Consider the following 14768-nt stretch of genomic DNA (forward strand, 5'->3'; position numbering starts at 1 on the left):
AAATATCAAGACTTCCTGCTGACCCCTGCCCCCTCGCAGACAGAAACCCAGTTTATTGGCACGACACCAGTCCTGCCCTTGTGGTAGCTTTACTTCCTTCTAGTTGAGTCTGACCCCCTTGTTCTTTTCTCCACACACTTTCACCTTATCACACCTCTGGGGTTTGGTAATATGATTAGAAGCACAGTTTATGTAGCCTCAATTGCATTTTAGAAACATATTGCCATCTTCACATGCTTTACCCAATAGATGTGTTCCTGAACAGTAGTGTATAAGTCACATTTCTTTAAACTGAATTCTCATTTGAGTGTACAGTGGGGATTGATCATTTAAAGAAACACTGTATTGAACAGTTCTGTAAGGTCAAGACAATCATTCTTTTGTAAAATTAACAGTAACTATTTCATTTATAAATTTTGTCAAATACAAATTTTGCATAGTCTTACAACCTTTATGCAGGACAATTTGGCAAAAGCTTTCAAAATTGAAATGTACATATGCTTTGACCCAGCACACGTTTGCACATGTGTGGCATGACACATATACAAGAACATTCTCTGCAACTTTGTTTATAATAGCAGAAGACTGGAAACAACATAAATGCTCATCAATAGATGGAGTCATACAATTCAGCCATTTAAAAATGAAGCAGTTCTGTATAAACTGAGTGGAACAATCTCTAAGATATATAGTAAAGTGGGAAAAAATATGCAAAACAGCACAGAACACTAATTGTCTGGGGAAAACTTTATGTATTTTTTATATGTGTCTATAAATGAATATACTATGTATACAAGGGCACACAAGAAACTAATAAATATTGGTTGCCTCTGAAGAAGAGAACTGCATGCCTGAAGGATGGGGGGCTGGAATTATTTTTCACCTTTTGTGATTTAAAAATTTTGTACCATGTGCATGTATTGTCTGCTTTAAACATAGATTTAAAATAGTCACAGCTCTGTTAGGCTTCCCTGTTTCCTTGAGACAAATCATTTACACTTTCTAGGCTTCAGCATCCCTATCTATACAACAAGGGGGTTAAACTCCATACTTCAGAGAGAAAACCAAAACGGGGTGTCCCCGAGCACATCCTAGTCCCCAATTTATTGAGTCACCATTCACAACAGGTGTGTTTCCTGTTCACCATACTGTGCAATTAAGGAAGCTGCTTTTCTAATATGGCCAGAGAAGGTACTTCTGTTATTGACAAAAAAAAGTTAGTTAACAAATACCTACTGAAAACCCAATGGTCCAGGGCTTCCCTGCTGGCGCAGTGGTTGAGAGTCCGCCTGCCGATGCAGGGGACACGGGTTCGTGCCCTGGTTCGGGAGGATCCCACATGCCGCGGAGTGGCTGGGCCCGTGAGCCATGGCCGCTGAGCCTGCGCGTCCGGAGCCTGTACTCCGCAGTGGGAGAGGCCACAACGGTGAGAGGCCCGCATACTGCACAAAAAAACACAACAAAAAACAAACAAAAAAACCCCAATGGTCCAGCCCTGTGCTGAAGTCTGTAGAGGAGAAAGAGAAATTATAGCTCTTGCCCTTTAGGGGTTTGCATCTAGTGGGAGATGAAATAGCAATAAGACAAAATAGGATGAAAGAGTTATGGAATGAGGCAAGGAGGTGTAGGTCATGGCTTGACTACAGTGGCTCACTGTGAGGACATTTCTTTCTGTTGAGAAAATAATGGGGGAGCATGAGGAGGAGAATTCAGTAATTTCTCAAGAAATTAATATTCATCCCAGAGATTAAAAGACTATAACATAGACTGTGAAATTTCTATTACCTGTTCTTAGCTATTTGTTAATTAGCAAAGAAGTATGGTGTGGTGGCAGAAGCAAGAACTTAGGAGTCAGAGGGACTGGGTTATGAGTCCCAGCAATGTCACTTACTAGTTATGGTAAATAGCATAAACTTGGGCAAGCAGCATAAACCTCTTTGAATCTGTTTCCTCCTTTGTAAAATCTGTATCATATCATCCACTTTTGCAGAGCCATGGACATTTAAAACAACTTATGTAAATCTGGCAAATTTTAGCTATTTGGTAAACAAGAGCTGTTTGAATGGTGTGCATTCTCCTGGAATCACGTGGAATGCGGGAAGAACTGACCAAGGCTGAAGTTACTGCTGAAATCTTTATTGTGCAGCATTCAAGGACTGTACTTAATGTTATTTATTTATCAAGTACTCCACAATAAATAGCTTTAATAAAATTTCTCAGATTTTTCTTCCTATATAGTTCTAAAAATAAAGGTCACCTAAGATCAAATTTGAAAACTGAAATTTAATCTGCAGCTCAAACATACCCTCATTATGCTCCCTTTCTGAGTGCTATTTTGATTTGATTTACTAAAAATTCAAAAACTACTTATCAAGATGATTATAGTGTATACCTTATCAAAACACATGCTTCTTGACAAGATTAATGACCCAGGTGGGGGCGGGGAGAAGGAGGGGCAGAGGAGGAGGAGAAACAAGAGGAAGAAGGGATGAAGAAGAAGGAGAAGGAGAAGAGGAAGAGGAAGAGGAGTAGAAGGGGAAGGGAGGAGGCAGGACTAGAAGAAGAAAAAGGAAGATATGAGAAGAAAAGAAAAAGAAAAGAAAAGTTTTATAGAATGAAAAACTCAATCCTGGGCCTCACTAAGGGCCTACCGAGCTCTGTGACAGCTTCAAGAAAAGTTGAAGAAGCCATTACCACCCTCCACCAAGTGCTGCCTCACTGGGCTCAACATTACCTGTGGTGTCACTGCCATCCCTACTGAGGGTAGAAGCATTCCTGGTTGCAGTAGGGAAGATGTGAGCTTGTATCCCAATTATTTTATAGCCACCTTCTCCAAGTCTCTCTTCTCCAAGGATTATTTTTAGTTACTTCCTCTTAGGGAGTCACACTGTGATGGACCCTGAGCACTAAGAAGCCATAATTCCTTTCTTACTCTAGGACAGCCCCATAAAGGCACCGAAAGATTGATTTCAGACACACATAGAGGAATCAATTGAAACTATAGAGAAAGGAGCCAGTGTAATAGAGTAGGGAAAAAATAGGGCATTGTATTTCCACAAAAATCCCTGCTTACTAGCTGGAACTTTGGAGCAAGTAACTTGACTTCTCTAGACCTCAATTTAGTGCACTGTAAAATAGAGATAATGACTTATAAGTCTGCTGGGACATGTAAATGAAATAAATGAAATAATGTGGGCAAAACAACTAACACAATGTCTGGCCCTCATAGGCATTCACTAAATATTGAAAGAGAAAGAGAAAAAGAGAGGAGTAAATGAGTAAATTAAAAAAAAATAGGACCTAGGAGAATATGTACAACTAATTGGGCAAAAGAGAGTAATAGTTGTTATATAACATCATCAGAAGACAAAATAATGGGATGCTAATAAGCTGTATTGTAAAAGAAATGCAAACAGCTTGCTAATGTTAAGTTAAACTCCTAAAATGAAAGAATTAAGAGTAGTTGCATTTCACAGCAGTAATCTTGATGGAAACACAGAATTTTACTATGTAAACAAAGCACAGGTAGAGCATTCCAGGCAGAGGAAATGATGTATTTGAAAAGGCATGGAGGTTGGAAAGAGCCAACATTGATGGATAAAACAAACTGTGAAATTAATGACTTGTGGCTCATCAACAACTAAGATATTCAATTAGTCTTGACCAAACACATTGACTCCATACACTTTTTCTTTTCCTTTCTACTAAAAACAAAGTTTTTTCTTTTTACAACTCCCTTAAGACAGCCAAATGGGTTTGACTGTTCCTTTCCCCAACCTCTACTATGGCCTGCATTTTGGTGATTACTACCTGAAAGGCCAGTTGCTAGAACTGACCAACAGTCATGGCCAGAAAAATGACATGTGGAGGCTAGCGGGGTATTAGAAGGAATACTGACTGCTTACTTAAAGCACTCCTGGGCTTTACTTTCCAGCCATCAGAGAATAAGAAGGTGGTGAGACTACATCCATCAAGAAAGGTCCACCCATACCATCCATTTGCCATAAAGATAACGTCTTTTCCTGTCATATATTGGGTTGGCCAAAATGTGACTTCGGATTTTAAGTAAAAATAAAAGACACATTTTTCATTTTTACCAAGAATTTTATTGAACAGCATATGCATCTTTTTGTTCCACTACCTACTGCCATTTTTCAGGTAACTTCATAATTCTATCTTCCCAAAACTTTTTATATTTTTGAGCAAAGAACTGTTCAGTTACCTTTTATAGTCTTCCAGGGAATTGAAATTTTTTCCATTAAGAGAATTTTGTAAAACCGAAATAAATGGAAATCTGAAGGTGCAATGTCTGGTGAATACAGAGGATGGATCAGAACTTCCCAGGCAAGCTGTAACAGTTTTTGCCTGGTCATCAAAGAAACATGCAGTCTTGCATTATCCTGATGGAAGATTATGCATTTTCTGTTGACTAATTCTGGACGCTTTTCGTCGAGTGCCACTTTCAGTTGGTCTAACTGGGAGTAGTACTTGTTGGTATTAATAGTTTGGTTTTTGAAAGGAACTCAAATAGAGGACTCCCTTCTAATCCCACCATACACACAACATCACCTTCTTTGGATGAAGATAAGCCTTTGGTGTGGTTGGTGGTGGTTCATTTTGCTTGGCCCATGGTCTCTTCTGTTCCACATTGTTGTACATTGTCCACTTTTCACCGCTTGTCACAATTTGTTTTAAAAATGGCATGTTTTCATTACGTTTCAGTAGAGAATCACACGTGGAAATACGGTCAAGAAGTTTTTTTTGCACTTAACTTATGTGGAACCCAAACATCAAGGCGATGAACATAACCAAGCTGGTGCAAATTATTTTCAACACTTGATTTGGATATTTTGAGTATGTTGGCTATCTCCCACATGGTATAACATTGATTTTTCTTAATTAATGTCTTGATTCAGTCACTATCAGCTTCAACTGGTCTACCCGACGATGCAGCATCGGCCAACAAGAAATCCCTAGCACGAAACTTCACAAACTATTTTTGACACATTCGATCAGTCACAGTACCTTCTCCATACACTGCACAAATCTTGTTTTTTTTTTTTGCGTTTCAGTTGCATTTTTACCTTTCTTGAAATAATAAAGCATAATGTGCTGAAAATGTTGCTTTATTCTTCCATCTTCAATATTAAAATGGCTGCACAAAAGTTCACCAATTTTGATAAGTCTTTTTTAAAATGCACACTGATATGACAGCTGTCACGAACAATCTAACAAAATTGTTTCAAATGAAGTTAAAGACAACTAAGTGCTACTAGAGCCATCTTATGGGAAAAACTGAACGAACATTTTGGTCAACCCAATACTTCAGTTCCCCAACAAAACTCTCACTGAAAATGTTGAAATCAACTGAATTACAAACAAAAATAGTGGTCACTGACAAAATGAGATGTCTCTCATTAATCTTAAAATTCCTCTATAATGCAGGACCCAAGAAAAATGAATACATTATTCCTTTCCATTTGTGATTTGGAAAGTCAGAAGAACTCAAAGGTACATGTTGCTAGCCTTTCCTTAATGGAAAACACACCATGGACATATATACACTACCAAACGTAAGGTAGATAACTAGTGGGAAGCAGCCACATAGCACAGGGAGATCAGCTTGGTGCTTTGTGACCACCTAGAGGGGTGGGATAGGGAGGGTGGGAGGGAGGGAGATGCAAGAGGGAAGAGATATGGGAACATATGTATATGTATAACTGATTCACTTTGTTATAAAGCAGAGACTAACACACCATTGTAAAGCAATTATACCCCAATAAAGATGTTTAAAAAAAAAACAAAACCAAAACAACAATTACAAAACAAACAAAAAAAACCACCCTGACCAACTTGAGGAACTTGAGCTGACAAATGACTCTAACTTTCTGTTCTTTTTTCACTGTCCCAGGGTTCCCTAAGTATCTGAGCGTCTTTGCATTTTGGAGTACATTTTCAGTACCAAGGGCACCAGAGTTATTCCTAGGAAACACGGGAGTCATCTTTGGCTCCAAAACATGTAAAACGTTGATAATTCTTAATACTCTAGGGCAAGGAGACTTACAAAATTCCAGTGTTGAAAGATGCTCACACTAAAACATCAGGAATCAAAAAACAAAACAAAACAAAACAAAACATCAGGAATCTAAAATTATTTTCAACTAATGACAGGTAGAGCTGATGTTATTCAGGTTTAGCTGTTCTCACATTGAGTGTAACCCTTCTCTGTTCCCTAAAAACTCACCAGTAGGGATCAGTTCATATGTATTCAGCATCTTCCTAAATCATAAACATTTGTATCAACTCTACCTTGCATTTGTTGGTAGCTTTACAACTTAGAGATAGTATTCCCATGCATTATCTTGTTTGAACCTCACAGCAATATATGAGCTATTCAGGGAAGTTATTATTATCTTTTTACAAATGATGAAACTGAAGCTGAGAATGGTTAACAAAATTGCCCAAGCTCATACAGTTAAGTAAGAGGTTAAATCCTTGCCACACAGGGTATTCTTTTGTTCCTATTATTTTTTCCATAGTTTTTCAAAATCCAACAAAAACGCTAAATTATAGTCACTCTGCTGTGTTCACGCCTTTGTACCCATTCCATGAAGAGATATATAAAAATGTTAAAACCTAGACTTCTTGGAGATCAGTTATATGGGAAAGTTCATTTAGGTGGAACATTTCATTTACCTGACAATACTGGAAAAATAAAGGGTTAGAAATGGAGCATAATATTCATTGTGCTATTCAGTGAAAAATGAATATACACCTAATAAATACCAGAATCTATACTAAGCACATGCCCATGTAACAGATAAAATATTAAGATAAATCTAGGCAGAATTAATTAATTGAATATCTATTAAATTCAATATTAATTAATTGAATGTCTATTAAATATTTACTCTATCAAGCAGTGTTCTAGATGCTAGGGATATATCAATGAACAAATAATCACAAGTTCCTATCTTGACTAACATCCATTTTAATGTGTGTGGGGAAGTGAAAGAGGGAAGGAAGCAGAAAACAAACAATACACATAATAAATTAGGAAATTAAATTGTATGCTAGAAAGAAACAAGTACTATGTACAAAAAGCATGGTAAGGGGAATGGGGAGTGCTGAGTGACAATGATTTTAACTTGAGTGGTGAAGGCAGGTTTCATTGAGGTGACACTCGTCCAAAACTTGAAGGAAGTGAGAAAGTGTGCCACACAGTTATCTAAGGGAAGATCATTAATGGCCTAGGGAGCAGTTGATGTAGGTCCCTAATGTGGGAGAATACTTATCATGTTTGAGAATTGGCAAAGAAGGCAGTGCAGCTACAGCAGGGAAAATGTGGTAAACGGGGTCTGAGAGGCAACAGCAGAAGAGATCATTTGTGATCTTATAGGTCATTAACTTATAGGTCAAATACTCTTATAATAAGTGAGATGGGGATACACTGGAGGATTCTGAGTAGAGGGGAAACATGGTCTGGCTTATATGTTTATATCACATGCAAAAAAACATCTTTCTTCTTGCTTGTCAAATGAAAAACAACATTGGGATAAGTGACCTCAGAAACAGCAGAAGGATCCTGAAAATCCAATTAACTTTCAGGGTTTTTTTTTTCCTGGACACTGTAGATATTCACTTTTTTAAAGGTTGAGGAGTGCTCGATCAAAACACTTTAGACTGGAGTAATGTCAGGGTAAATGATGAAGTGAGGAACTCCTAAAATTCTCTCCTCCATTAAATAAATTAGAAAACTGGCCAAAAGATGGTCAGAATAAACATTTTCAGAACTCTAGAAATTAACCAAATGTTTGTAGCAATCTGAGGAGGATTTATTCAAAACTTTATGACATTTAAACTTGCCCTATTGCCCATCATCCCCTCCCAGCTCCATAGTAACCATGAAAACCAACAGTCTGCAATGATGGTGAAAACTAGCAGCCTGGTAATCACTGGAGGAGGCGGAATGGGGCTGGGACTCCTTTAAAGCCCCCCTTTCAGAGAACTGTCATTATTTGACCATTTGGGGGTTCCCTGAAAGACTCCATTTTCAGGGCTATGTTTATTTAACCTGAATCAGAGCTTGCCAAGTGTGAATAGCTTTTTTCCTGGGGGAGTTTGTAGATGATAAGGAGAGACAAATGTTGAACATCAAGGCTGGCTGAGTTGGTGGTAACAATTGTGGCAAACAATGAGCTAACCAAAAAGCTTAAAAAAGAGGTGGAGAAATGAGATGTCCAATGGAGGCTTTGAAAATCTCCAACATATTCCCAGCCATCTAGAATTAGTTTTTTTTTTTTTAATTTTATTTATTTATTTATTTTTGTGGTACGTGGGCCTCTCACTGCTGTGACCTCTCCCGTCGCAGAGCACAGGCTCTGGATGTGCAGTCTCAGCGGCCATGGCTCATGGGCCCAGCCGCCCCGTGGCATGTGGGATCTTCCCAGACCAGGGCACGAACCCGCGTCGCCTGCATCGGCAGGTGGACTCCCAACCACTGTGCCACTAGGGAAGCCCTAGTTTGTTTTGTTTTTTTTTTTAAGTCACTAAACAAGCAAACAACTAAAAGAAGAACAAACTGCAGCAACAACAATCCATGAGGTTTGACCGGTGTAAATCCTGCCTAAGTAATTAAGTGTAATTGGATTAAACACTGCTATTAAAAGACAGAGATTTGAGGAATGAATTGGAAAAAAAACATGAGATACAACTATATGCTCTCTACAAGAGACACCTTAGATTCAGAGACAAACTCTTTGAAAGTAAAAGAATGGAAATAGATATTCCACACAAAGAGCAGCCAAAGGAGAGCTGGAGTGGGTATACTATTATCAGACGAAATAGGCATCAAGACAAAAACTGTGACTAGAGACAAAGATGGACATGTTATAATGGTAAAAAGTTGAATCCGTTAGGAAGACATACAATTATAAATATATGCATCTAATAACAGAGCCCAAAAAACATAAAGTAAAAACTGGTAGAACTGAATGGAAAATAGGTGATTAAATAATAATAGAAATTTAAAGACCCTACTTTCAATAAAGGATAAAACAAGTAAGTAGAAGATAAGAAAAAGGAAATCATGAACAACACTATAAAAATTAGACTTAACAAACATCTGCAGAATTCTCCACCCCCAAAACACCATAATGCACATTCTTAAGTGCACATGGAACATCCTCCAGGAGAGAACCTACTTAAGGCCATGAAATAAGTCTCAATGCGTCTAAATGGACTGAAATCATACAAAGGATGTTCTCTTATCAAAATAGAATGAAATTAGCAATCAGAAACTTTGAGAAATTCACAAATATGTGAAAGTTAAACAATGCAGCCTAAATAATCAATTGTTCTAAGAAGAAATCACAAGGGAAATAAGAAAATACCTTCAGATAAATTGAAATGAAAAAACAACATTCCAAAACTTTTGGAATTCAATAAAAGCTGTGCTTAGAAGGAAATTTATAGTTCTAACTGCTTATATACATTATTTACAGCTATTGAGAAAGATCTCAAATAAGTAACATAACCTTCTATCTTAATACACTAGAAAAAGGAGAGTTAAACTAAAAAAGAAGAAAGCAGAAGGAAAAATAATTTAAAAAATAGGACATAAATAAATGAAATAGACAATAGAAAATAAAAGAGAAAATGAACAAAACAAAATCTTGGTTCTTTGGAAAGATCAACAAACTGACAACCTTTTAACAAACTGACCAAGAGAAAAAAAACCCCAGTACTTTTAAATTATGAAAATCAAGAATGAAAGAAGAGATAATACTACTGAAATAAAGATTATTTATTGCATCATCTTTACTGAATGAAATCTTACAGAAATAAAAAAGATTATTTAGGAATACTACAAACAATTATATACCAACAAATTGAGTAACACAGATGAAATGAAAATTACTAGAAAGATACAAATTACCATAACTGACACAAAAATAAATATAAATTCAGAATAGACATATTACAAATAAAGATACTGAATTAGTAATAAGACTAATTATAGTAATAAAAATAATAATTCCCCACAAAGAGAAGCCCAGGGACTCATGGCTTTATTACTTAATTCTATCAAATGTTTAAAGAACTAATACCAATTCTTCACAAATATTTCCGAAAAAGAAGATGATGAGGGACACTTTCCAATTGATTTTATGAAGGTACTATTACCCTGGTAACAAAACAAGACAAAAATAGTACAAGAAGAAAACTACAGATCCATTTTCTTATGAATATCGAGGTAATATCTGAACAAAATACTAGCAAACCAAAAAGCAATATATAAAAAGGATTATTCCCCATAACCAAGTGAAATTCACCCCAGAATATAAGGTTGGTCCAACAAACAAAAGTCAATCAATTTAATATAACATTTTAACAGAATTAAAGACAAAAACCACATGTGATCTGAATAGACACAGAAAAAGCATTTGATAAAAATACTTCAACAATCCAGGACTAGAAGGAAACTTTCTCAACCTGATAATGGGTATCTATGGAAAACCCACAGCTAACACCATACTTAATGGTGAAAGAGTGAAAGCTTTCTGCCTAAGATTGGGAACAAGACAAGGATGTCTGCTCTTACCACTTCTATTCAACATTGTACTGGATGTTCTAGCCAGGGCAATTAGACAAGAAAAAGAAATAAAAGGCATACAGATTGGAAAAGAAGATGGAAAACTATCTCTATTCACAGATCGCATTATCTTATATGAAGAAAACTCTAAAAAAATATGCAAAATAACTATTAGAGTTAATAAATGAATTCAGCAAGGATGCAGTATAATAGATCAATATACACATATTAGTTACATTTTTAGACTAGCAATGAGTAATCCAAAATAAAATTAAGAAAACAATTCAATTTACAAAAGTGTCAAAAAGAATAAAGTATTTAGGAATAAATTTAACAAAAGAACTGTGAATCTTGTACACTGAAGACAACAAAACATAACTGAAAGAAATTAAAGAACAACTAAATAAATAGAAAGACATCTTGTGTTCATGAATTTGAAGACTTAATATTGTTAACATGACAAAACTCCCCACATTGATCTACAGATTCAGTGTAATCTCTATCAAAAACCCAACTGTCACTTTTTCTGAAATTGATGATGTTTTTCAAAAATTTATATGAAAATGCAAGTGTCCTAGAATAGCCAAAATCATCTTGAAAATGAAGGATAAATTTGGAGGACACACAGTTCCCAATTTCAAACCTTATTACAAAGCTACAGTCATCAAGGTGGTGTGCTGGTTTCATAAGAATATATATATAGTTCAGGGGAATAGAACTGAGAGTTCAGATATAAGCTCATATATTTATGATTAATAGTTTTTCAACAAGGATACTAAAATGACTCTATTAAGAAAGAATACTCTTTTCAACAAATAATGCTGGGACAGCAAGATGTCTACATGCAAAAGAATGAAGCTGGACTCTTACCTCACAGCATATAAAATAAAAATCAACTCCAAATGGATCACAGACCCGAATGTAACAGCTAAAACTACAAAATTCTCTGAAGAAAGCATAGGTGTAAATGTTCGTGACCTTGGATTAGGCATGAAGTTTTAGATATGACGCTAAAACACAAGCAATAAGAGGAAAAAATAGATAAACTGGACTTCCTCAAAATTAAAGATTTTGTTCTTTAATAGACACAATCAAAAATGAAAAGACAACTTCACAGAATGGGAGGAAATGTTTGCAAATCACATATCTGATAAGAGACTTGTATCTAGAACTCATAAATAACACAAGTCCGTAGTAAAAAACAAATAATCCAGTCAAAACCTGGGAAAAGATGTGAATAGTTATTTATCTATAGAAGATACACAAATGCCCAACAACCACGTGAAAAGATGCATAACATCATTAGCCATTAGCTAAACACTAATCAAAACCACAACAAAATACCACTTCATACCCACTAGGATGGGTATAAGAGTACTACTACTACTACTACTACTACTACTACTAATGTAACATAATAACACGTTGGCAAGGATGTAGAGAAATTCAAACCCTCATACACTGCTGACGGAAATGTAAAATGGTGGAGTCTCTATAACTAACAAACAAACAAATAAAAAAAACATTGGTCCCTCAAAAAGTTAAACGTAGAGTTACCATATAACCTAGCAATTATTATTCAGTCAGAAAAAATAAAATACTAATACATATTAAAACATGGTTTAACCTTGAAAACATTATGCTAAGTGAAAGGATCCAGATACAAACGTCACATATTGTATTGTTCCATTTAGATAAATTGTCTATTATTGACAAATCCACAGAGACAGAAAGTAAATTAGTAGTTGCCAGGGTCTGAGAGGAGGGGAAATTGGGAGTAAGTATCTTTTTGAGATGATGAAAATGTTCTGGAATTAGACAGTGGTGACGTTTGCATGATTTCTTGAACATATTAAAAACCATGAAGTTGCACACTTAAAAAGGGTGACTATTGTGGCACGTGAATTATATCTTTAAAAAAAATCCTAGCACGCCTTTTGGTGCCAATAATAGGAGTCAGAAAAGAAAATCAAGACTGCCTTGTAAGTTGTAGTCCAAATGATCTAATTTAAAAGCATGCAGACGTCTTTAAAGACACTCCAAATCATTAATGAAGGCAGGTCTACTTTTATAAGGTCCTAAAATCAATTTCATACATTTGTAAGCTGTGGTAACATTAGCAAATCCCTTCCTATACATCATCTCACAACATACCCATGAAGTAGAAAGAGCAAATACCATTAACAGCTTTGCAGATGCAGAAGCACAAGTCCAGAGAGCTTCAGTGACTTGCCTAGGGTCACATGCTAGCTTTCTTTTTCCTAGTAGTGGTTTACTCTGCCATGATGCATGCATAAAGTATACTCTTCTCTAAAATAAAATGAACACTTTAACTATTCCCAACTTCTCATCTCATTTATGTCATTATCACCCATGTTCTTGCCTCCAGTGACAGCAAGATTCTATTACCTGCAGTGCCATGGGGTGAAATTTCAAAATAGTCCTTTGAAACTGCAACCCCAGTATTTCAAAATGGAGCCTTGAGAGTGGTTAGATACACACTCAGTCCTCCTGCCCCTGTCTCGGCTTTTCAATCATTCCCTTGTGTCATTACCATGTAAAGATATCCAGCAGTGTATGAAATGTGACAGATCATTACAAAATGAAAGAATAGCTGTCTTTATTAGATTGTGAAGGAGACAAGGATAAAACTTACTCCTTTTTGTCATTCCTGTGTCTGGTACATAAAAAATTATCAATTTACATTAGTTGAATGCATAAGTGAATGAATGATTGGTCTTTTAATATTTTGTTGGCCAAGACATCTCCCTGTAATGTGCTTCTTAAGAAAGCAGTCCAGGTCCTAGAAGATCATTAGGGTTTGAAGGCTTCCTAAAAAGAGTAGTTATCTTTCTGGAGTGAAAAGACTCAACAAAGAGATCACTGTAGTTTTATAAATGTTAAGTCTCATTCCTTCCTTCCATAACAGTTATTTGAAATCCTGGTTCCTCTTCAGTCTTAGTGAGTTTGGTGAGGCTGCTCTATGGAATGCTGGCCTGGAGCCTCTTGGATGATGAATAGAAGGGGTCAAGGGAAGCCAGAGGACAAAGCTCAGTTTGTTGCCACCTCACTGTCAGCTCACCACAGTCACTATTGACCCTGGTAGCTTGGGCATCAAGAGAAAACAAAGAAAAGGACCTTGGAAGCAATTTCTCAAGGTTCCTGTGTTAGCCAGGCAGCAATGCCCGTGAGCTCAAAGCAAGCATATTAAAGGCTGAGAGATGGCTCCGTTGGGGAAAACAGATAAAGTTTTGAGGGTGATGAAACTGAAAAAGCCCATGTATTTATAACTTACAACAAATAAATTCATTCCAATAATATCACCACTCCTCCCCAATTTGTATACAGCAGCTTAGGAACCTGCCCTGCTGCCAAATGCCAGAACAAAGTCATGTCTGATGGGGATTAAAACACTAAGCAATGAAACAAGGGCTTGCTCTCAGAGCAAGTTTTGCTTTTGCCATAAACACTGCAACTTATCTGCACAGGCTTTTAGAAACCGTGCAGGTAAGACCCAAAGCTGAGCTGTAATAGGAAGGCAATCCTCATGCCTCTCTTGTCCATTTTCTGGCTACTGCTCACTTGCAGGAAGACAATAATTATCTCTATAAATAAAATTATCTGCCTAGCCCTATATCTTGCAAAAGTAGTTGGACATACTGTCAATCAATTTGGAGGTTATCTTTGCGATAGACTATTTTTGGAGGAATAAAATTCATTTTTGAGGATTTCTGGAAGGTATTTCAAAGAGGTAATCATTCTGGTGTGACTGCAGATTGGAGAAGATGTACCTCATGTTAATAAGCTGTGTATATAGAAAACATGCAAATTAAGGAGTAATTTGCATATTAAACTGTTTCTCCTATAGACAACTCTTTGCAAAGTGTTTCCAGGGTGGTCAGAGGCAAGTATTTATATAACATAGGCATGATTGTCTTGAATGATGGTAAGGAGATCCTCTAGAAACTACTACTCATAGGATACTTTGCAATTTACACAGTGTATTCACAAGCATCGTTTCCTTTAGCTTTTTCAACCACTATATTATCTCCATTTTATAGGTAAAGAAACTGAGGCTTAGAGAGGTCAAGTGAATTTCCTAAAGGCTAAATCTACCACATCCTAGCTGCTTTAAACATGCCTGAAGCTAATCAGAAGACGGCTTATCTGCAGG

The 14768-nt window shown here is 36.4% G+C and overlaps 1 protein-coding gene across 3 annotated transcripts in view; it reads right to left on the minus strand.

Annotated features, from left to right (window-relative positions):
* The window catches only part of AR (androgen receptor), a 163219-nt gene that overhangs the window by 42163 nt on the left and 106288 nt on the right, over nucleotides 1–14768 (minus strand). The window contains exon 2 of one of the 3 annotated variants that reach the window (XM_089904452.1): nucleotides 4444–4459. The exons of the other annotated variants lie outside the window; for them this stretch is intronic. Coding sequence (XP_089760578.1) covers nucleotides 4444–4459 — 16 coding nt within the window. The remainder of the gene's footprint in view (nucleotides 1–4443; nucleotides 4460–14768) is intronic. 3 annotated transcript variants of the gene reach the window in all.

This window comes from Delphinapterus leucas, chromosome X (genome assembly GCF_059928025.1).
Source record: "Delphinapterus leucas isolate spDelLeu-1000000601 "Yukka" chromosome X, BTC_Dleu_Yukka2, whole genome shotgun sequence".
Taxonomy (NCBI): domain Eukaryota; kingdom Metazoa; phylum Chordata; class Mammalia; order Artiodactyla; family Monodontidae; genus Delphinapterus; species Delphinapterus leucas.